The sequence below is a fragment of the Leptinotarsa decemlineata genome, unplaced genomic scaffold, assembly GCF_025532065.1.
Source record: "Leptinotarsa decemlineata unplaced genomic scaffold, Ldec_3_MD MMD2_P_RNA_scaffold_2, whole genome shotgun sequence".
Classification (NCBI taxonomy): domain Eukaryota; kingdom Metazoa; phylum Arthropoda; class Insecta; order Coleoptera; family Chrysomelidae; genus Leptinotarsa; species Leptinotarsa decemlineata.
The window spans coordinates 20,671,488-20,697,752 of NW_027412529.1; the positions used below are offsets into that span (position 1 = coordinate 20,671,488).

General features: G+C 34.9%; 1 protein-coding gene across 1 annotated transcript; it reads right to left on the reverse strand.

The window, feature by feature from the left end:
• Positions 1–381: 381 nt before the first annotated feature.
• On the reverse strand, positions 382–21,446 carry LOC111508305 (E3 ubiquitin-protein ligase RNFT2). The gene is made up of 3 exons (XM_023163757.2): positions 20,284–21,446; positions 7,532–7,747; positions 382–958 (listed from the first exon to the last, which is right to left on the reverse strand). The coding sequence occupies exons 1-3, from the start codon at positions 21,172–21,174 to the stop codon at positions 725–727; spliced, it is 1,341 nt and encodes a 446-aa protein (XP_023019525.2). The 5' UTR covers positions 21,175–21,446; the 3' UTR covers positions 382–724.
• Between the last annotated feature and the right edge of the window lie 4,819 nt (positions 21,447–26,265).

A 26,265-nucleotide genomic window follows, 5' to 3' on the forward strand; every position in this document is an offset into this window, starting at 1 on the left:
CCCTGATTAACGAAAAAAACAGATTTTGAACAGAACAGATTGTGGTTCGGAAGAAGAACGTTGATCGAACGTTTTCTGTATTTTATTTTTATTTTGCAGTGTATTGTTCAGTTTTTGTCATCAATAGATTGACTAGTTTTTGTTTCACTCCGTTGTTGCCAATTTTTTTCCAGGTTATGCACTTTTCCTAGCAATAATTCGTTGTTTTGTTTCAACTCATCGTATTTGTCACTCTGAAATGCAATATCCTACAGTACAGTGGCAGAATGATGTGCATCTATGTCACATGAACTTTATAAAATAGAATAACTTCAACTTGCCGAGATATTTATCCTATTGTGAAAGACATGACAAGCCAGTTTGAAGATAATCGTAAAAGCATTTGTTTGACACATGAGTTGTAGCGTTTTTTTGGTCCATTTAATAAAAATTCTGTTGAAGTAACAAAATATTTTAGCTCTTACATAACAAAATTTTATTGTACATTATTATTGAGAATATTGTATTACTTCATTAATATAACTAGGTAAAACAATTAAATTATTACTAGCACCCTTACATACACAACCTTTTCTTCACAATTTCATTTGTGCTATGGATTACAAATTAACAGATGAAACACTTTATACATATACCCTTCTTTTACACAGTTTCCTGTCTACAGATTCCTATCATTTCTGAAAAATATTCCCAATAATCATTCGATCTATCAATTTAAAAACACCTAAAACAGTTGCATAAAATATGAAGTAGATCCATCTCTCCAGGAAGGGTCATCTACAATCTTTGCTCGACATAAAGGACATGTTTGCTCTCGATCGAACCAAGTCGTGACACAACTTTCGCAAAATATATGGTGACATTGGAGTGACACCGGAGAATCATATTGGTCATGACAGATGGGACAGTGCTCTCCCGCAGTCTGTATTTGATCCTTGCTAGGACTTGAACCAATGCTCTACAAATAATAAACATTATATATTAGAATTTTAAAAATATGAAAGAGCAGTCCATATATTATTTCATATGAATTTAAACATTGCTAGGTCCCCTTATTTTGTCAAGTAGACTGAAGATGATAATGAAATTGAAAACTCGACATCTAAAATATTTTTTTGATTTGATTCTTGCAAAATAAAATTTTCAAGATTTAGAACTATTTTGATATTTAATACAGAAGTTCACCTTGTGCTTGATATTTAATGTAATTTACGAAAGGCTCCAATTACAGTTTTAAGGCTAATGCATAATTACTTTTTCAATTTGAAGGTGAAAATACATATAGAATCATGGTTTGAATATGTTGTTTGATGCTTGAAAAGCAAATATGAGTAGTAAAAATGTATGTATTTTTATTCTCTTACATACCACAAAGTCTATCAAGTGAATCGAGAGTTTTTTTTTCAGCTATAATGATGAACTCATACTTTATTCTATCATTATAGGTGTACAGTAAACATTAGTAAATGACTATCTCAGTTGTTAAAAAAGATGGTATTAAGTAGGTATCGTCCAACGAACATGATTATTATTTATTGAAATTAATTCCTCTACTTTTTATTCGATCTTGTGGTAGTTTTCATTGGAATCAAGCACATGAAGTAATACGGAATAATATTCTAATATAATAATATAATTCTAAGATCACTTTTATCTAATAAATCTGGTAGTTGCTTATGACTCAACAATGTACTTCGATAGTAATTGAAAACACTCAAACATTTCCATAAAAATAAAGAACTATATAAAATCACACTTCTTTCCATATCTAAAAGTCACTTCACTTTTGTTTAAGGTTTACCCTCAATTTTTTCGATAATTGGGATCTCGAAAACTTTCTATAGTAAATTATTTTTCTAAAATTTTTAGTATTATTGTCTTTTCAAATAGCATTGAAATGGGATCATATTGAAATGTTGGATACTTGATAATGGGGCTATGAGTTCAAACTGACTTAAAGGCCAATAACAAAAAAAAATTTTTTTAGTAGGTTTTACTAAAAAGTATCCAAAAAGGCGACCATTTTCTAAATCACAAAATCGCAATTGTTTCCTGAACAAATTTTCTATACGTTACAGCATTTCTTTTGCTTTTGCACCTTCTACAATATTTGATCATTGAGTTATACTCGTACATCCGTTTTGAAATGTAGTGGCACACCATCTTATTGTAGTCACATTATGAGTCTTGTTCCAAAATAGTTTTTATTTTAATAACTCAGAAAGTTGAAAAAATATGTTATTGAATGATTTACTTATATTCTGGGTGTTCCACTTTAAAAAAATATAGTTTTAGTTGGCTACGATCAGATGTATCACCCAGTGTGAGAGAAAATAATTTAAAAAGATGGTTTTGATTGATGTCTACGAAAAAAATAAACAGATCGAAACCTTCATCAACACGAGAGCATTGGAGCGAGAAAATTTTGATGACTCACCCTGTATATAATAATACTGCAAGATTATAATTCAGAACAAAGGACATAGTAAGTGAGAGAAGAATCTATAGGGGGACCAAACATTTTTGTTGTTGGCAGGATACAACTTTAAGATTATCATTTTTACATATACCTACTGAGTGTCATTTTTAGTTTGCAATGAAAAACGCATATATGTACTGTTTTGCGTATGTTGGCAAGTTATTCCATGCAACCCATGTAATTATCTTTTTGTATCCTGTGATGAAACAATTTGTATTGTCTGGATACGCAATTGGCTGTACTATTTAAAAGTTATGAAGAAAAATATAATTAGATTGTTTACGAACAATATAAAAAAGAAAAAAAAGTGTGGTAAAAGTATAAATCCCTCAAGTAGGCCCTGTTTGATTGTTCTGGTTGATTTTGTGAATTCTGTAATATCATTAGGTATTCTATTATTAAGAGAACTCCTCTGATTCCTGGAGCTATTTTCAACCTTAATAAATAAATTATTATCCACATAGATTGGAATTTTGATGTGAAACGGATTTTCTAGATAGATAGTCTCTAAAATAATATAGATCTGTATCAGTGCATCGGTTATTGTGAAAATCATGCTGGTTTGGTGAAAGTTTCTTTTCTGGAAGAAATGATAGCAATTGATTTTCTAAATTAAGCTCAATCATTTTGGTATATACTCATTCTTCTATAGTTATATATATGTGGTTTCTTCTCATACTGAAAAGTCTTTTATTGTGAACATATTGAATATAAAATGAATTAATAGAAGAAACCGTTTTTGAGTACAGGCTTTAATTAAAAAGCTCTACTTATGATGCACTGTTTGGAACCTTTGGTGTAGTAATGAATATTACTGAAGTTTTTTCTTAACACCAAATCGTTATTTTTAACACCTCGACATGTGTTTCGATCACCAAGTGATCATTTTCAAAGAGGAAGATTAAACTGTTTAATCTTAATCTGTTTAATCCAAATAAAGTCAGACCCATAAATTTATTATATTAAACAAAATACACTATATAAGATAAAGAAGTTAGTTGTGAGATTCACCCATGTAAATTTAGCATCAAACTTTCATATTATATAATCTGTGTAATGTAATAATTTGATGAATCTGATTTACCTTAAACTTCATTTTCCTCTCTTTAGAGATTGAAAATGAAAGCTTGTACTTAGAAATGTTTACTACTTATTTATTTTTTATTAAATGGTAATTGCTGCACAAGTACCTTAGTATCTTTATTTCATTTAATATGTCATTGTTTCAAGGTCGGTCCCTACAACATTTGTTCGTAAACGACCAAACATTCCTACCTTTTGCCGAGCTATAACTCTTTATAATCAGAATGGTGACCAAAGTTTCATTTAATACCCTTATCATGGGGGATCTAGAGTGATGTCATGTAATTCTTCTTATCATTTTCAGTAAACCCTTTCATTTGATAATCATGTCATGGGTGTGTATAATGATCTACCAGATCAATCTAAAATGAAATGAAACTATCTATACTTGTATTTGTTAGTATCTATCATACTCGTATTTGTTAGAACTGGAAAAGCATGACACTCTATATTTGGGTTTCACCGCACTCAGTTGTCCCGTGATCTGAAACCCACAAGTAGGGCTTCATTTTCAAAATACATCTTGGAAGCATTTTTCAGTTTATGCCTGATAGCAATATGCATACCATATCAGAGAAATACAAATGATTCACTCTTGAAAAATCAACTTTTGGCCGGAGGTCAGGACTATTTCCAGTCATTTAGGCATTTAACGTGTATATTGGACTAATTATGTAAAATATATTTTTCAGTACGTTAATATTCAAGTTGGTTAATAAAGACAATTTTTTTCAAGGTAAGCAGTTCAAATTTCCATAATGAGTATTACATTTCTGGGAAATTGTGATTTGACCAAGAAGGAGCCGATTGGATACTACCACTAAGAGAATCTTTTCCCATGAATTCTGAATCTGATAACTGAACCACAATAATCCCTATCAATATAAACATTTTTATATATTTTTTTGGAGAAATATTCATTTCATAAATACCAGTATACCGATTTGACAAATCATATCTTACAATATGATAATCCTCAACCTTTTCAGTTTTTTATTAGTTCACAAAACTTCATTGAGCTTTTCAATCTTTTGCACCTTCTGATGTTATCTCAGCATTGAGAGCAAAAGTAAAAAATATTTCGTTTTTGAGTGACAAAGACTTCAACTCGGAGGGGCTAAATCAACACATTTTTCGTGACTTACACCAGCAAAGCAGTCGTGTCAACTACACTTCTCCAATAAATTAACGCACCACATTGAAATTTCAAAATATTTTGTTGGCGTTAATTGAAACCCTACTACGATGTTATATTTGGTAAACCCCTCGTATATGCCATTTGCGAATGTGATATGTTTCGACAGGGGTTCAGTGCTTTAGTTTTTTTTTTTTTCGTAAAAATATAAAAAAGCACGAAATTTACCTATTGAATTCGCAGATGTGAACGAGTTCAAGAGGTGTACCCATTCGGTTACTGCTTACTTGTAAAGGATTCTTAAGTGTGTGACAAATTAATGAATTAACTGTCTTAAAAAAATAATTTCCAACAATATTTCACTAATCACAAACTAATTTATTTACAACACTTAGCAACTAACGTTTAATTTATTTCCACTATTTGAATTTCTTGTTTGGCCTTCGATTCACTTTCTGAACTGCCCTCTTGGGTCGGGAAGCCGGCCTTATATCTGTAACGGTCCTTTCTAGAAATCTGTGGTCGGTTCGGTTCTAGAGTTTTACCGGCGATTCCCGACTGTATTCTTTCGCGGTGATGTCATGTGTTGGTTCACTGAGTCGTCCGGCATATCGATCAGGGGCGGCTTCAGATTCGTTACAATTGTGTTTATTATGGAGCGTCAATCACGTAATTTAACCCGTGATGAATGTGCCCAAGCAATAATTCTTTTGGAGGAAGGCTGGAGTTGTAGACGAATTGGTCATCGATTCAATGTGTCTCACAAATCCATCACACGGATCTGGCAAAGATTCCGTGAAACAGGCGAGCATGCTCGCAGATCAGAGCAAAGGCGAAATTGAGTAATTACCCCTATTCGGGATCGATATTTGAGTATTTTAGCACTTCGACAACGGTTTGTTACACATTGAAGTTCACCTAGGATTGCTGCCCGGCATCTTCTATTAACTGCAGACTATCGAAGGGAGAAACTACATTTTGCCAGGGAACACGTCAATTGATTAAAGGTTGAATGGGAACGAGTGTTATTCACCGATTAGTCCCGATTTTGTTTACACAATAACTACAGACGTGATCGTGTGTTACGACGTCCCAATGAACGATATGCTCAATATAACTTTCCACAAACCACATTATTTGGTGGAGGCTCCGTTATGGTATGGGGTGGTATTTCTTTGATCGCACGTACGGACCTAGTGGTCATACACAATGGGTCCGTTACAGCTGAAAGGTACATAATGGAGACCTTGGAGCAACAAGAAGTACCATTAACCCATTATATCGGCGAAAATTTCTTTCCAATGCAAGACAACGCCAGACACCATGCTGTACAGATAGTCAGAAAGTACCTCGAAGAGGTTGAAATTAACACCATGGCATGGCCAGCACGTAGCCCGAATTTAAATTAAAAAAAAAATATCTGAGATACCCTTTATAGACGATTGAGAGAGCACCCGATCCAACCAAACAACCTGCAGGAACAGAGGGAGAGACTGATTCAGGTTTGGAGGACTGAACCAGAATGAAATAAGGCACGTAAGTTCAAGTATGGGTCGACGATGTGACACTATTATACGTGTTAGAGGTGGAAACACTCGTTATTGACACTTCTGTATGTTTTCGTCAACTTTTTACTTGGCACACTTCATTCCACTCATTTCACTTCAGTCCGGTGCTGAATGGTAAATTATTCTAGGCAGAAAACCTCTAACAGCTTTGGATAGATATATGGTTTTTACTGTGGTTCCGCCAGGCGGTTCGACGTAAGTGCTTTGTTCACTCACTCGAATTGACTGCCGTGTTGGTCGGTGGTTCAAGCCCTAGTCTGAACGATCGATTTTCACTTGCTATCGTCCAACACGTGTTAGGAATCACACGTTAAAAGATAAGACCTCGTTAATCCTTAGCTCGCACAAATTTCGACTTCTGAGGGTTGTCGTTCATAGGGGTGCGACAGCTGGTTAACGGAAAAACAGATTTTAAAACAGATTTTTTTTTTAATAAAAAGTGCTTCTATTGATGCAAATATTTCACTCCATTTGATCAACTCAATTTGATCAACTCCTTTCATTAATGAACACAAAAACCTGAAGAACAGACCCTAGACCACATCTTGCTTGCTTGATATTCAGTTGAAAAAAGTTGAGCAAGATTAGTGGCTTTTATACCGGTTTAATTTCTCACTGTAAAATGACTAAAATGAATTGTGATTTGCAGTTTAGAATGTATATAGAACTGAACTTCATAAACATGAATACTAGTTGGTGGTGAACATAATAGCTAATTTATGATATGAATGTTAAAAGTAAAGTTTTATTTTGTGAGTGAAAAAGTTTGAGAAACGAGCCCAGCGAGTTGAGCAATTTCACAAACAAAATAAAACTTTCTTTTAACACAAATATAATACAATTTCAATTAACTATTTTCATTTTATCGCATTTGCTGTGAAGTGGCCGTGTCAGGTGACGCCGAATAACCTGGTTACCAACAAACAGTATTGTTTACAGCTCACGCGTTTTATTTAAAGTTACATTTAAAGTTTTCGCTGGTGTTTAATGTCTTGCATATTGAAGAACAATAGTGAGGAATTGTGTGTTCCTGACGATATTGAAGAGGCTGGAAAAAGGGATTATTCAATTGAATTGTTACCAAAAAAATCGGCTCAGAAAATCGTGTTAAAAATACTTTCAACACTAGTGTTAAAAATATTTTCACCACGCTACTTTGTAAACATCATCTTTTAATACTATTGGCAACCATTAAAAATGACAGTTGTACAAAAAAGCAATTTAGGCTTCCACTTTACAAAAATGAATAACTAAAATTCAGCTTACCACATTCTGCATAAGTTTCAATGTAGCAGATTTCAATAGCATTCCCGTTGACATCAAAGATGAGCCTTTAGAAATAATGTAAAAAGCAGACAAAAATACTGCTACAATTTTCTCTGGTCCTTGGTATGATTCTAAAAGGAAATAAAGCCAAGGTTGTATCGTAGCTAGGCTTCTGTACACCTGTGATGATGCCTCAATGAATAGATATATTTTACCCTGAAAATAAAGTTATAATATGAGTTTACAGGTACATGTTGCGAGTAGAGTATGTATAAATAATATAGTGAACCCCATTTAATCCGGCGCACCCTGTATCCGATATAGTTCTCGTGATTTGACGGATTGCAATGAACTCTTTTTTAAAATTATCTGAACTACAAGGGGTCTGTAACAGTACTCTATAATACTACAAATTCCATAATTAGACAACACCTTGCAAAACGGTTGTCGAATTACTGTGGGTCTATTGTAATTCTACTGCAATGAAGGCTGATTGAAAGAATCTACCTTATAAAATTTTAAGATCTGCGTTTATGAACTCATTTGTATTAGATAAGGATGAGAAAGACAGGAAAAATACTTTTGAAGGAAACTATACACTGTAATGCCGAAATCTGATGTAGAAGGTGAATAAAAACATAATTATTATATTGTATTTCAATTATTCATACTGTAGTAGTATAAATTAAATAAATAAAAGTGATTATCTGATGAAACAAAGTAAAAGCAGTCATGAAAAAAGGCGGCCTGAAGACAATACTTAGAAACCATAATACAAAAAGATAAATGTAACAAAAAAATAAATCAATCAAAGGAAATAGTAAAAAGATTTTCCGACAAGAGTTTGTAAATGTAGTGAATGAAATATATTAAACAAATAAAGTTTATATGTTCTCCTGTAACGAATGTGTTGTATGAGAAAGAAATCAAAGACAATAAACTGACTACAATGAAGTGGAGGAAGGTGTGCCTATAGAGGTGATCAAATAGGCCAATCAGGTAAGTAAGTAACAAAGGTATGGAATGGTTATTATATATAATAAAGCGTGGAAGGCTAAAACACCAATGCACCGAAAATAATATAATTATTTCCGCATACTACCAAAATGAGACCAACTTAACTATAGGAGGTTGGAAAAATGGTGAAAACAAATAAAAAATATCAAAACATTTCGCTGAGATTTAACTTCAGATAACGCATTTTCTTTGACTTGGAAATTTTGAATTAGATATTTCGTATTTCATGGGCCAAATTTGAACGGTCCTGGATAGTTCATGACATTTCTGTAACAAATCTCCATCTTGATTTTGAACCTTTCAACTTGTTGAAACCAAGAAATATGTTAAAACAATTTGTCGTCCTGTATTTTTTGACGTTTTTTTGAAAGGAGTTGTCAATAATAATATTTGAGCCTGACAGTCATTCGACATGTTTAGTAAAAATAATTAAAAATATATCAGACAAGATATGTTTCTACATTGGTCCTTTGAGCTATTAACAAGTCCTTTGAAAGATACAGATATTTCGAAATAACGAAAATTAACAAACAGACGACATTTAGATGAAGATTATATATGGCGTCAAATCGTCAGCTCACTAATTTGCTATTCCGTTGATGACATCCTCGAAGCCTGATAGCCAACGTCTAGGAAAAAATTATCAATCATGCTCTAGAGGGCATGAAAAAGTACAGCATGCAATAGAACACGAAATTCTCCAGGAAGAATTCCGGCCGTAGACAAGAATACCTCTTCACTATCGTCCGTCAAGGAATATCTACATAGAAGTAAGTTTTTGGTGACAGAATATGCAACGAGCCATCATCGTCATCCTGTAAGCACAAATTAACTCAACTTCATCAATTGCAAATACTATTTTACGTCCCCCTACCTTAGTTTTACCAAATTCACCTTCAAGTACCAATTCTCGCCCATCCATTATTCCTCAAACAATTGACCAACCTTTAAATCCCATCAACATGGCAAAACAATTCAACCTGAAGAATTTTTGGATTGTACCCGAATACGATGGAAGCCCACATGAATTATACCAGTTCATCAACGTATCAACAATGATTCTGAACGAATATTGGAATACTGAAGACCCCGGTTGTTTTCAGAACCATATATTGATACAAGGACTACTCAATAAGCTACGAGGCAGAGCCAAATACGTCATCTCAGTTTATGGATGTAGTGAGTGGAACAGCATCAAAGGAACTCTAATCCAAAACTTCGCCGACCAACGGAATGAAAATTCCTTAACAAAGAGATTTGGTAAACCTGCGACAAGACCAGAACGAAACACCACAACGTTTTTACGAAAAAGTCATGGGACTTTTAAACACAATATCAAACTATATCGAATTACACACCGCCGATGAAACGATAAAGATCAGCAAGAAAAGCTTTTTCCAACAACAAGCTCTAACAACATTCCTAGCCGGACTACGAGAGCCCATGGGATCCACCATAAGAGCAATGAAACCAATAGACTTGGCAACAGCAATGCAGTACATCCAAGAAGAAAACAATATCCGTTATCTACAAAAGACGTTTGGACTCCCACAAGTCTCCAAGAAACCACTCCAGACCCAGCAAAGAACTGTAAATCACCAATATGCCCAACAATCAATACCACAGCAGATGTACCAACCCATGCAACACTTTCAACGACCCGGACAACAACAACCTCATCAGGCAATGGGACTCCAACCACAATTTCAACAACCGACCTTCAGACCACATTGGCAACCAAATACTCAACAGAGACAGATGTGGCCTTCAGTCCAACCACAACGTTTTGGACAGAATCAACAACTAAACAGACAGAACGGACAAGAACCAACACCAATGAGCATCAGTACCAGAAATACTTATGGAGCACCAACAAGGAGCATGAGAACCCAACCTCAGGCAAGACCAAATTTCAATCCAGCTCCCATGTTCAACATTGAGCAACATGACGAAGACTTTGGATATGAAGCAAACCCCTATTACATTGAAGAAACCTGCTCTTATCCCAATCAAGAACCAACTGAAGAATTCCAGGTTCAAGAAGACCAACAGGAACCAGATGTAAATTTTCCATTGGATCCAGGACAAAACCAAGAAATATAGTGGAACTGTATACATTCGACGATAAGATAGAACTTCCTTATATAACCATTGCAAATCCTCCCCTTAAACTCCTCATTGACACCGGATCAACAAAATCTCTTCTCAATCCAATATTACAAAGATTGCATCAAAAAAGATCCCTTTGTCGTCACTTCCATTTTCCAAAACTATTTTCAAGATTACAGTGCAGAAATTCCCATATTTCCTGAGTTTAACTCAAACGGCAATCTGAAATTCTACCTCTTCAAATTCCACAAAACTTTTGATGGCCTCATTGGACTCGACAACCTGAAATTTCTCAAAGCTGAACTGAATTTTCCTGAATCCTCCCTTTTAACCGAATACTCCTCTCTCCCAATCCAGTACTACGAAACCAATAAGACCCAGTTCTACTCTATTCAATTGGAGCCAGACAGCGTGACCCAAGTACGACTACCGGTGAAGGAGAAGAATGGAACTATCATGATACCAAGACAGGAACTGCAAAGCGCTTACATCCGTGAAGCTCTCACTGATGCCCGTGATCATCTAGCCTGGACGGAAATTGTCAACTTCAGTCCAGATAAACTCCAAATCGTTCTAGCCGAACCAGTACGCAGCAGCCCAATAAATCTTCAAGAGTATCATATCTATTCTGCTGACATAATCCCATCAGGAAACAGAGACCCAATCAACAACATGGATGATCTAATCAGAACAGACCACCTGAATCCAGAAGAGGAGATGCATATCAGAAAATTATGCGGAAGATATGCTGATATTTTTCACCATCCAGATTCCTCACTCACATTCACCAATCAGGTCAAACACCATATAAAAACCAGAGACGAAATCCCAGTCTACACAAAATCATACCGATATCCGTATGTACACAAGGAAGAAGTCAAGAAGCAAATAACTTCGTTATTGGACCAAGGAATCATCAGACCTAGCCAATCTCCCTGGTCCTCACCAATTTGGGTCGTTCCAAAAAAACTGGACGCCTCTGGAAAAGCAAAATGTCGTATCGTTGTGGATTTCCGCAAAGTCAACGAGAAGACAATAGACGACCGCTACCCTATTCCGAACATTTCTGACATCCTCGACAAACTGGGAAGGTGTCAATATTTACTACCCTGGATTTGGCAAGCGGATTCCACCAAATAGAGATGACAGAGGAGGACATCCCTAAGACCGCATTCAACGTCGAAAACGGACACTACGAGTACCTGCGTATGCCGTTTGGACTGAAAAATGCTCCAGCGACCTTTCAAAGGGTTATGGACAATGTCCTAAAGGGTCTACAAGGGACTATCTGCTTGGTTTATATGGATGACATAATCATCTTCTCTACATCTCTGCAGGAGCATATGGTCAACCTCACAAAAGTTTTCCAACGTCTACGAGAAACTGGTTTCAAAATACAAGAAGACAAGTGCGAATTCCTGAAAAAAGAAGTTAGCTTTCTAGGACACATCGTCACTCCAAATGGGATAAAACCAAACCCAGCAAAAGTCAGAGCAATCATGGAATATCCTGTACCTCGAACTGTCAAAGAGATCAGAGGATTCCTAGGACTCCTAGGGTACTACAGGAAGTTCATCAAGGACTTCGCCAAGACTACCAAACCGTTAACCTCCTGTCTCAAGAAAGATGCCCATATAGAGCATACGCCAGAATTCCTAAAATGTGTTCAAACTTGTAAAAACCTGTTTACCAATGAACCACTACTACAGTATCCGGACTTCACAAAGCCCTTTAATCTGACGACAGATGCCAGCAATTTCGCCATAGGAGCCGTTCTGTCCCAAGGACCCATAGGAAAAGACAAGCCAATAGCTTATGCATCCAGGACTCTGAACGAAACTGAAATGAATTACTCTACCATCGAAAAGGAAATGCTAGCAATAGTTTGGGCCACCAAATATTTCCGACCGTATCTTTTCGGCAGAAAATTCAAAATTCTGTCAGATCACCGTCCCCTCCAGTGGCTCTTCTCCTTGAAGGATCCAAACTCAAAACTGGTCCGATGGTGCCTGAAGCTAGAAGAGTATGACTACGAAGTAGTCTACAAAAAAGGCACAAGCAATACCAACGCCGATGCGCTCTCCAGAATAGAGATACATACAAAGGAGCTCCATGAAGCAAACTACGACGACGACAAGGCATCTCTATTCAACCATCCTCCATCAGAAGTTCCTGAGTCTGCAGATGACATCATCAACAATCTGTTTAAAGATTGCTTTCATCACCATTTTCCTGAAGATAAGGACCCCATACCGCAAGAACAAGAAATTCAGAATGAACCCCCAACCGAAGGAGACAAGGAATGCGTGAACCTGAACCCGGAAGTTACCCCAGACGAAGATACTAGTGGCATCACCAACCATACAGCCAGAGAAAGTCCAATATTAGAAATACCAATATCAGAGAAACCTCTCAATGTTTTCAATAACCAAGTCATCTTCAAACGAGTAAGCTATAACCCAGCAAGAACGGTGATAGAATAAATATTCCCGAATAAAAGAAGATACTATGCCCAGTTGGGAAACGACAATATGGACGAAAATGTTTTCAACTTTTTCAAAGAATATATCAGCCCGGGAAAGAAATACGCTTTGATGAAGAACTCTACCCCAGCATGTGCAGAATCTTGAGAGAGACATTCAAGAATTCCTCTTTCGATCTCATAAAATGCAACCGCCTTTTGGAAGATGTCAATTGCTCAGCTAGACAAAAAGAAATAATCAAGCAGCAGCATGAAGGAAAAACAAACCATAGAGGAACCACCGAAACGGAAACTCGTATCAAAAGATTGTATTATTGGCCCAATATAAAAAAAGGATATCGAAGAAGCTATCAACTTATGCGAAACTTGTCAAATCAACAAGTATGATCGAAGACCAGAGAAGCCAAAGTTCATGCTGACACCTACCCCAACAAAGCCTCTTGAAATAATACACATGGATACCTTTCAGGCTAGTGGACAAAAATTCCTGACGATTGTGGATGCATTTTCAAAATTTGGCCAGGCGTATCCAATAGAGGGATGTAATGCTATCAACACTCTCAATGCTCTCTTAGTATTCATCAACCATCATGGAATACCACATATGATCGTCACTGATAATGGAACGGAATTCAAAAATGGACTGATCCAAGAATTTGTTGACACACATAAAGTCAACATTCACTATACCACTCCAGAAAACCCTCAGTCAAACGGGATAGTCGAAAGATTCCATTTCACATTGATCGAGCACTTGAGAATATTGAGAGATACGCATAAGAAAAGAGACATCAAAAAACAGATGCTCTATGCCATCCTAGGATACAATAACTCTATCCATTCAGCAGCAAGACAAAAACCTATGGATATTCTGAACGGACATAGTCAAGACCCATTCGATATCGACATAAGACGAGCCTTGATTAACAACTACGTCCAACAACACAGGGAAAAAACGAAGGAAATATATAGGAAAATCAACGAAGATTTACAGAAACAGAAAACAAATATCATAGAGAAGAGAAACAAGAAAAGAGAAACTCCTATTACCTACAAACCCTGCACCAAGGTGTACACAAGAAAAACAGTGAAAAGAAACAAACTGCTACCACCCTTCTTCCCAAAATCCATCCAAAAAGACCAAACAGTAACTGTCGAGACAGAAAATGCAAACGTCCATAAGAAAAATATGAGACATTTGCCAAATAAGATAACTAAATTCTTCGTCCCTTTACAGTCCTCATCTGACGAGAGGACAGGATATCGAAATCCAGAACCTCAAGACAAATCCAGGACTAATTCCCCTCAAGATGGGACAAGCAAAGATCAAGACTAGTACCCACGACTTCATCCACTACTACGATTTTCAACCCATCCACGAAGATATCTACACGTTGTTCCAGTACGAAAGTTATGGTTCTGGAAGGAGTGCATCTGATAAAACTTCCACCAGGTTGTGAATTCAAAACCAACAACGAAGCCTTCATAAACTCCAAAAGTGTCATATTAGACGAACCCCTCACTTTACTAAATATCAAGACAGCTCACATCAATTCCTCGCTGAAATTCAAACCATTGAAATTAGATAAGATTCCCCTGGATAAACTACAACATCTGACCCTTGAAGAACAGAGGTTACAACTCATCCCAGAAGAAACCAGACAATCTGATAATAGCCATTTCTGGATGACTCCCATTTACATTTCAATCACCATCTTCATTCTATACGTAATTTACAGATTGAAAAGGCAAACGAAGAAAGAACCATCCAATGATGATCCACCAGTTCCCGAACACGAATCATCATCTTCAGTCTTGTTTGTCCCTTACAAGACTTCCCCAGGGGATGGAGAAGTTACAGTTCGATAACCCCTTACATCAGCAGGATATTGTTCGATGACCCGAAGACGACATCAATTATTTTGCTGATATCTGCAAAGTCGGCAATAATTTATATATAAATAGGTGCAATTGATTTGTAATAGCCAGTACTTATATTTCAAGGTTATTAGTTGTTACTCTGTTCAAATAAAAAGTTTTTAAAAACCCTTTTGTGTGAACGAGAAATATAATTGGCGCAGTCATTAGGATAGTGGAAGAGTCCTTAGAAGATCCTCGTCGTTCTGAAACGTTTATCCACTATTCTCCCGAACCAAGTTTTCCTCCGAGAAGCAAGTACTCCAGGAAGAATTCCGGCCGTAAACAAGAATACCTCTTCACTATCGTCCGTCAAGGAATATCTACATAGAAATAAGTTTTTGGTGACAGAATATGCAACGAGCCATCTCGAGTTATACGGGGAAAACCAAAAATGCTGTTTTTCGTTTTTTTCGAATGGAATTTTTATTTTGAAGAATATCAAAAAATGGAAAAGGAAAATGTTATTGTAAGTATTCGAAGTGTTCTATGACGATGTAATAGTGAATATTCGATAAAACGTTTTGTGTCAACATGGCCACCATAAACTTTTTTTTTAAATGGCCCTGTCTTTTTTATTACAGATATTGATAAAGCAATAAATTCACAATCCAAGGGTATATCACATTTGATATTTTCATAGCATTTCATTTGAAATAACTACCAATTATGGTCTTTCTTTTGTAAATTGTTTCGATTTCTTCAAAATATAATTCAAACAACCCTATAAACTCGACAGGTAGGTACCCTAACACAATGAAAATTCGTTCTTTTTCGTTTTGGAAATTTTTGTATTGCCTTAATACTTCTATCAACGCTTATTTCTCCCTAATCAATTATAATTCGTAATATTTTTATGATTCTCAATCCTGGAAGTAACAAAAATATCAGTTTTTGGTCAAAATTCGATTGTTGTATAGTTTGGTATGATCAAATAGCATCTCAATTAATTTACCATCTTAAACGTGTAGGCTTTGCTTGGTTTCTATGGCAGGAAAAATGAATGCGTTGTTGATATCTGTTGAAAACTGTCAGTAGTTTATGAACATATCAAAGATGTATTCAATTGATGAAAGGACTGATTGTGCTATTTAGTTATGCAAAATCAAATGAAATCCTTTTTTGGCACGGAATATGTATGTTGAGCTATACCCGAATCGCCGTATTCCGAACATCCAAATGTTTAGACGATTAGATAGAAATTTGAGGGACTATGGTGCACTTGACAGAAAGAAAACAAGAAAATGTGTGGTTGCTGGCAGTGTGAGGAATCAAATAAATGTTATCTGTAAGCAAATATTATCACATAAAAATGTACACAGTGAAAACATCTTTTTTTTTAATTTAGGATTGGCCAGTTACAAAAATTATGCTAATCAAGATTGTTCTTTACGAGAAATTGACCTCAAAATGGGGATTTCTGTAAAATCCACCAGAACTATTTTGAAAATAAATATATATAAATGCTAGAGGATACGCAAAGTTCATCACCTCAATGAAAGGGATTATGGAAGGAGAGTACGATTTGCGTAGTGGTTAAGACGTAGAAATAGGAAAGTTGAAAATATTTGTAAAAAAATAATAAGGACGGACGAATTAAAATCACCAACAATGGTTGGTTTAACAAAAATATCCATTATAGGTGGAATAATACAAATGAACATTTTCATAGGAAAACCAATTTTCAAGAAAGGTTTGGAATAAATGTTTGGTTGGGAATTGTGGGAAAAACATCCTTGGCCCTTTCTTTTATGATGATCATTTGAATAGTGAAATGTATCTTCATTTTTTATTCAATAAATTCCATGGCTACTTAGATGAATTGCCACTGAATACCCGCCATGAAATACAATATTTTCAACAGGACGCCGCTCTTTCCCATAATTCAGCAATAGTAAGGGAACATTTAGATGCAATATTCCCAAAAAAAAAGGATTGGAATCAATGGACCAATTAACTGGCCAGCTCGATCCCCAGATCTTACTCCTTTTGATTTTTTGTCTGGGGATACATAAAGGATAAAGTTTTTTCAACATCAAATACAGATATCAACCATCTCAAACAAAAAGTAAGAGATGCATGTATTAGTATTACACCTATTATTACACCACAGAAATTGTCTGGACCGACAACTTATGTGCATTCAACAAAGAGGTTGACAATTCGATCATTTAATGTAGATTGCCACGTAGCTTTGATTTTCCGTATTGGTTTCATTTTTTCCAAAAGTTCATGAAAAAATAAATTATTTTTCTGTTTGATTGTTGTCACTGATGATGGTGATTATTTCAAATGAAACGCTATAAAGATTACAAATGTGATATACTCTTGCATAGTGAATTTATCGCTTTATCAATATCTGTATTAAAAAAGACAGGCCCGTGTTTAAAAAAAAAGTTGATTTTGGCCATACTGACTCGAAACGTTTTATCGAATATTTATTATTACATCATTATAGACTTCGAATACAATAGCATTTTTCTTTCCCATTCTTTGATATTCTCCGAAATAACAATTCCATTAAAAAAAATACGAAAAACAGCATTTTTGGTTTTCCTCATATAACTCGATAAGGGCGAGAGTCCGCGTAATTTTTTTTTCGACCATTGTATTGTTCCCGATGACAGTTACCTTTTTTCCCATTTAAATCGTCTTCGTATCTGTTACGGTTTAGAATATAGCAATGTTACCACCCTTTTTTGCTCCCCTTTTGTTTAACGAAATATCTCTTTCTTGTTATTTTCTATATTTTATCATCTATATTTGCTACTTTATCTGATTTTTCTAGATCTTAGTTTTCTTATATTTCATATTTTCAGGTTTCTTCTAGGTATATGTATATGTTTGGGAGAATAACCATTTTTTGTTTATATCACCTGCCTGAATGTTCTACCTGTATGCCCTGAGTACGAGCTGGGTTTACTGTGTATGTATGTACATGTTCAATGATTAAATCTGATTCACCAAAAATTCGTTCATGTAGATTTGTGAAATGCCACTTGGTTTTTGTAATTTCAGTTTTTTTATCATCCAGTGTTTCTGTGTATTGTTTTGATTCCTCTACTTCTTTACTGAGAGAGCATTTGTTCTTATGACCTATTTTTCATTTCTGTTTGTGGTATTTGGGTTTCCTTATTACTTATCATTAATTAGACGAACTTTCTGAATCTTTTCAAGTAGAGTATATATTTATATAAGTCCTTTTTTTCTTCTCTTGTTTATTTCACCCGAATAATTTTACCATAGTGGAATAAAAACCAAAAGGTTTCACACGTTATTCAGTAATGTGACAAATAAGTTGCTTTTCATTGCCTTCTGCCATCCACCTGCAATTGCAGGAAGCTTTCTGAGTGAAGCGACAAAAATCTAACTAACTTGAAATCTGGTCTGTTAAAATACACTTGAAAAGTCTAATTATTTCAAAGTGGAGTTGGTATAAGTCTTTTTATAATGTGTATTTTACCATCCAAAATATCTCAAGTAACTTGACTATGATGGAATAAAAAACGTTTTCTTCACTTGTTATTTTCAGTAATGTGACAAATTAGCCGTTTTCTTTTCTCATTGTCTTCTGCAATTGCAGAGATAGAAATCGCTTCACTAAGCTTTCAAAGTGAAGCGACAAAACATTTCCAGTTATCTATTTTTTATGCAGTATTAAAAAATATTTCAATGTGAGATTTCCACTTGACAGTTTCCCAATACAATAGCATCTTCAGGTGTCATAATACCGACTAAAAATTCTGTGTCGAATCTGAGACACAGAATTTGTATAGTCAGTAATGTGACCCTTTGACACTATTGTATAGCGAAACATGTGTCTCAGTTTTGACAATATAACCTTTTCAATGGTCGAAATAGTTACAAATGTTTATTGAGTGATATTTTATCTATGAGTCTATGAATCAAGAGCAAAACCCAATTCAAAAAATTTGACAAATAAAATGAGTGGCCACTAGAATGAGAAATGTCTAATTTAAAATTTTAGGATGCCAAACCAAAGAGAATAGTCTATATGGAGTAAATGCTCGTAAAGGCTCAGTAATATATTTTTAAATTCCTAAACAGAAGTAGAAACTCTCAAAACGCCTAGCATCAGATACGTATTTTTGATATGCTTTTATCAACGGTCAGAACTCCTGGATATTGACCTTCAACTCACTTTACTAATTATATACATTAGAAGATGAAAGAGTAACAAATTGGTTTGCTTTTCATCAAACAAAATTGTTAACAAAAATAATAGTCTACATGAAGAAAAACTAGAAGTATAAAAATAAACTTGCGAACCCTAAAGGAAAATTATCTGATATTTAATAATTTTTAGAGAATTTCACGAACTTTGATTATTCTTTCTACAGCCAGTTTTGTTTGACGATATCTTGGGAATGGAGCAATGAGGAACCTGAAGTGCTCAATTTATGGAGATGCAAAAGAAAAAATGAATATCTCTTAAAAATATACCCCTTTCAACTGCTCTAGTCATCCTGGTAAAATGATTGATCCAAGGTATCCAGGTATGATATTATCATCTTTAGTTTGCCACATTTACATTCATGGAGTTTGAGTAATTCTGGTTAATTTACTCTCATTGATATATGTTATTACAATTATTCTACATCACTTCAATGTGGACAAACACAAAAATGGAAGATAGAAATAGAAGAACCACTACATATACTAATATTCATAAAACTAAAATCTACTATATAAGTAAGCACAACCTGGCAAACTTTAGAAAAAATGTTGACAAAACTAATCATTTAAGGATGGTAATGAAAAATATTAACTAGAAAATAGTAGAGCCAAAGTGCAAATGAACAGTCTTATATCACAGAGTTAAGACAAACATGGAAGTTGATGTGAAGAATAGCAAAGCAAAATAAGGTAATATTGAGAAAAGTAGAGACTTAAAACGCAAAAGAATAGTTAAACAGTTGATAATGATGAAAAAACAAATACAGGAAGAATGAACTGAGGGAGGAATGCAAGACAGAATGAAAAAAAATGGCTATAAGAGAAATGGAATCCCAGACTATGACTTGACTATGATGATCCCAAAGGCCTGAAGGAGCAAAAAGATGAAGAAGAGTGATCATATTTCCCCTTCGTTTTAACAGAAACTGTATTAATTGTTATACTACATAAAAAAGTGAAAATAAACAATATTAGGTTATACACTATAATTACAAAAATATGACCATGGTCAAAATAATTATTAACATACCCTTTTTTTGAATTCCAGCACTCTTTCTGGCAGCATGGCGAAGAATATTTTTATTGCCACAGTTATTAGTTTCAAAGTGAAATCAGTGACAGTCACAATCCACAATAAATTCCAAACTGATAAAGGGTGAATAAAATTTCTTATCAAAATCAAGTTCAAAATGATGTTAAAATTCTGGATATCAGAAAATTCATAATGTATAAATATCAAACACACCAAAATATATAATAACTCTACTGCCAATGCACGAATACTCCTTCTATTCCTCTTGATTGCTTCTTTTTTCACTGCTGAATTAGAATGAGCAAATGTAATGAAGAGCATTATTAGAATAAATATTCCTTGGTGATAATCATACAAACATTTGGCAAGCAGTATTAGAACAAATGGAACATATTTTAACAAAACTATGATCAACTGTTGAGCCTCAATTACAGTTTGCATTCTGTCAGGATCATCTGAGTTGTTGTTGTCAGCATTATTGGGATTCTCTAACACATTTGGATTGACAATTTCTTGAACAACATTATCTTCTGCAGAACCTGAGACATCTAAGTTGATATAGAAACTATCGTTTGCTGAGTCATTGAGTGAATGGCCAGGCACATTTATATCAGATTGGGGCCTGTTCAAAAAACTTGTAACACCAGCATTAACATTGCGAGCAGTTTCTACTAAAGGTTCTATCTCTCTTATAACATTTGTTAAACTATCTCTTAGGTGTCTGGCTCCTTCCACAGTTCTATGGAAGGATGCAGGTGCCGATAAAGAAGACAGAGTGCTACTTGAATGAGAATCAAAAAATGTTCTTAATTGTGGTGATGTCAACTCTTCAGAATGACTGCGATGAAATTGATAATTTGTGTTACTATCATTTTGATTGTGTGCCATATTTATTAAATTCACCAATAATCATTTCAGTCTTTCAAAATTGTGTTCCTTCTGGCTTAAACTATTTACAAGATAGTTGAAGTTTTTTCCAATAATTTATAACTCTTCTGACACAAAAACAACAATTTTTTCACTCAACTGCTGCATCACTTATTATCTCTCCTATCAAAACGTAAACATGAATAATATGATTGTTTTTATTCAAATTTGTGTAAGAATAATATTAATGGGAATTACAGTTGAGTCGACGAGAGAATACACATGACACATGTCGATGACATGTGTCATCCGATAAGAGCCGATAAACCAGAGAACACCTAAAACTAATGAAAACGAAACAATGTGGCTAGCGCAGCAACAGGCTATTCTTTTAATGAAGAATTACTTTCATTTTTGAAATTCACTAATAGTGGAAATCCTGTTACGAATTTAGGTAAATTTCACATCAGCATTATATCGATTATTCTAAGGAAATATATTTCATATTACATTTTCAACTCGGATATAATTTAAATATTACAGTATACAGGACATTGAACAGAGCCATACCCAATTCAGGTTGAAATTTATAGTTACGGTATAAACCTTACTCAGTATAAATATGAAATGTCTGGGTTAATTAGTAGTGAAAATAAATATTTGGCTAGTACGAAAGAATTCAAACCTTAGAAACTTTTCAATAACTAACATAAACTCTCGAACGTTAGTATACTTTACTCAATGTAGGTGACAACAAAACAACTATTAATGACGCATATGAATACTTTCGTCGGTGCTTTCGTTGACACAACTGTAAAGTATCTTCCAAGCTCTGTGGCAGAATGACCATAGAAAATAAAGACGAGTTCTTGAATTCACTGATGAGCCTATCAATTCAGGCGAGTTCTCAAATTCAACAGAAAATTTAGGATAGAAAAAAAATTTCTGATTTAAATTGGAAAGTGTATATTTTTTAGAAAACATCAGTTTTTGGAAAAAATGCATTATGGCTTTCTACTTCAACATCTTCATAAAAAAATGCGAGAAACTTATTCTTGCTTTCTTCTTTCCTTTGGAAGTTTCCCACATTTTTTATTTAAAGATGGAAAAGCAGAAAGCCAACATTTTTCTCTCAACGTTTCTAATGGATTAAATCAATCAATAGAAACGCGCCATGGTTCAGAATGAGCCAAAAGATGCATTCATCTGATTTATAAGTGGAATGGACTCAGCGCTGAATTTAAGAACTCGTTTTTTGTTTGATAGAACATAGTTTTGACATTATATTCTTGAATCTGTGACTGATGGTGAAGATTTGTGAACCCCGCTCTTTTACTATGGTTATGCTTGAACTTCATTTTGTATCTTTTTGTTTTCCTCGATAGTAGATTGTACCTTCGAATTTATTTCGGTAATTTGTTTGGAGATGTCACCTTGAAATTTGGTTAGTTTTTCATTTACTTGGATCATTTCTTTTTCGTGTTTCTTAGCTAGTTGATATATAAATGAAGCAAGTTCATTATTGGTTCCTTCCACATACTTTTTATTAGCAACATCGTAATCAGTGGTGGGGCTCTTCACATGACACAATTTCACATCACTGCAATGAATATTACCATCTGAGGTATAATGCAACAAACATCCTCCAGAGGGCGTTGGCAATTTTCGCTTTCTGTTGCTGTCGCTGCGTCCAAACTTATCGATAACCATTTTGAAAATGATAATGTATTGGTGAACGTAGTGTATCTTATAGAATTATTTTTGCCTCTTTGAGTTCATTCAAAATGGCAATGATTTCATTGTTGTGTGAAGTATTTCCTGCATCTCGAGAGGCTAGCAATAATTTGAGACGTTCGCATAGCTCGTTGGGATCGTCCCAATAAATGTATTCAATGGGTTTCGTTTTGAATGTCATTGCAAGAGGTGACGTTTTGGGTAGACATGATGTCATCGCAGTAGTAGTAGTAAGAGGTGTTTTAGGTTGAAAAAACCCAGTACCAGTTTTACGAGGATTTCCCGCTGTAAGAAACAACGATTTGATTATGTTGGTGTACTTGTATCTCTGTGTGCCTTTTAGATGCCCAGCCGAATTCTTGTGAGCGCTCGATAAATCCAAAATCTTTTTGTATACAATCAAATCCTCAGCAATATAATTTTCAGGCATGTCGAGAAATAACAGATCATATATACCGGGTGTTCCTTTCCAGTGATACCCAGCCAATTTTATGTATCCGCTACGCTTGTCAAAATCGATTTCCTTTTGGCCTAGGAACCATTTTGAAGATACCCCATCATATATGGGACCGTATACTTTGTCGATTTCCTTGTCATTTCCCCAATGTTTTTAATGTACGGTGGAGACATTATCGGATATTGATCGATATATTTCTTCTAAAACTTGTTCATTTATGCCTGACGCAACGTTGTCGTCTTGTTCGTCTTCTGTATACCCACTAAAGACGTTTTCATCATCATCTATGACTATGAAGTGTAGACGTGTAGTCTTATGTTCTCCGTATTTTGGAATATTCCTGTTGTCTAAAGATTGCCAGAAATTGCGATTTTTGCATGGTGTCTTCACTTAGTGCTCCCGCAACCATTAATTGTCTTCTTAGTGCGGACCTCTCATATAAAAACGCCATTTGTAACCTAAAGTGCATCTAAGCAAAAGCTACAAATTTTAACGATAAATCATAAAAAATTATCAGTGACTTAAAAACAGTTCGGACTTTTTGCCTGTGATAAACTCATTAGTACGGTGATTATAGGCAAAGCTTAAACACGGAAGTGTTTCAATACTTAGAGGATTAGGGCCGGTTCACAATGACATCAAACTTCAAATGTTGCAAGAACAAAGAGTGTCAAAATGTTTGCTGTATCCAGTGTTTTAATATGTTCCACTCCAGCTGTGTCGACCGGACAAAAAAATATATATTAATCGAAGGTTCGAAATTACTCTGCTCGAAAGAATGCGTAAAAAAGAACAAAGCAGAGGAAGAACGGATTAGTACTATGGAGGAGGCTATTAAAAATTTAAAACGAGATGTAGAAGAAAGAGATGCTAAAATTGAGATGATGGGATTAGAGGCGGAGGAAAGTATGAACAACTTATCGGAAGAGCTAAACAAATTAAAACACGATAATAGAGAAAAAGAAAATCACATTCAGAAATTAAAACGAGCCTCTACAGATTTTCATGACGAAGCAATAAGTGTGGAAGAGGATCTAATAAAGAGACTAAAGGAAAAAGACTGCGTCCTCGCGGAATTGAATCATGAAAATCTGATGACTGTACGAGAAAGTAAAAGACTTCAAGAAGATGTGGATAAAATGACGAGACAAATAGCCGATTTGCAAATGGAAATTGAAGAATTCTTTCAGATCAAAAATAATATGATGACTTCCATAGAATGTCTCTCACGGGAGAGAGAAGCCAATCTCAAGGAAATAACAGAATTAAGAAAGGAAGCATGCAGCCTACATGCCGAAAACAAAGATATGAAAAAGAACTGTAAACTACAAAATATGGTGGAAATCTCAAACCCAACGACCTCAAATGAATCTGTACTAAAGCGAAGTAAAAACAATTCCAACCTCAGTAACAACTCAACCAATTTCCCCAGCAACAAAAATGATGCAAATGTTCAAACCAGCAATCAAACAAGTAACAAACAGATCCAAACGCTATCATACCTACCAGGAGCAAAGCCTAAAGCTGAAACCATAGGAACAAACATTAAAAAGCCAATATTGGAAAGAGAGACAAGGCCAAAAATGCTGGTGGTTACGGGAACAAATGGTAGAGACTTGGGGAGGTTTCTCCTAAAACAATCCACAGAACACTGTGTTGAAGTCATTATTAAACCAAATGCCCCTGACGTAGAGCTTGTAAACACAGCTCTAAGCAACGCAAAGAAATTCACAAGACAGGACATTGTATGCCTTTGGCCTAGTAAACCCTACGCTGGATTGATTGACGAATTTATCGTGAGTCTCAATAACACCAACACTGTAGTCATACTGAAGCAATATCAACGATATGGACCCAGGAGGACCCAAGAGATATACCAAGAAAATATATCATTCATCAAGGCACTACATATAAGAAACTTGAATCTAACACATGTTATGGACATAAACTCAATACTGAAGTGGACTAACTATCATAGAAATGGAACAATAAACAACCTTGGAAAACATTTTCTTTCTAAGGCCCTTCTCAAATGCGCGGATGATAACACCACAACATGCAAGATAACCGCTGAGTCTATACGACCATCAACACCTTCTCCAGCTCACGACAATGTTGACAACCCCACGAAACAAGACGGGCACTATCGAAACAATAATAATTATGATGAGGAAAAAACACAAAACAAAACTTCAAGTTACTCTGAAGAGAGAAGCAGATCGGACCTCCAAATAAAGGCACATTTGACGCATTCGTCTTTTTTAGCCAGAAAGCAAAATGTCACGAAAAGTACTTAACCTTTTTCACTTTGAATATTCAATCTGTTCGTAATAAAATAGATGAACTCACATTATTGTTGGAAGAACTCGAATATCCAAATTTTCTTTCATTAACCGAACACTGGCTAAAAAAGACAGAACCGCTACCTCTACCTTGTTACAGGGCGATGTCTATGTTTTGTAGAAGTGAGTATTTACATGGAGGCACAGCTATCCTTGTTCACGATTCTCTATTTGAGAACTTTACAATCAGAAGTATAGATAAATATAACCAACTCATTGAAGAAAAAGTTTTTGAATTTACAATGCTTCACATAATAACAATAAATACATTTTTGATTTGCTTATACAGAGCTCCTGCTTCGGATGTAAATGCTTTTCTACATAAATTAGAAGGTCTTCTTACGAAAGTACCTATTAATTCTCAGATCATACTGACGGGAGATTTGAATATTAACTTCGAGGATCAGAATAGTGCTGACACTCAGAGGCTTAATAACCTACTTATAAATTTTAATCTTGTGATGCATGTAAACGCGCCGACCAGAATTTCACAGTATTCTTCAACCTTAATAGATTACTTTTGCACTACTTTCGACGAAACTAAAATATTATGTAATGTAAATGCAAACAACTTATCTG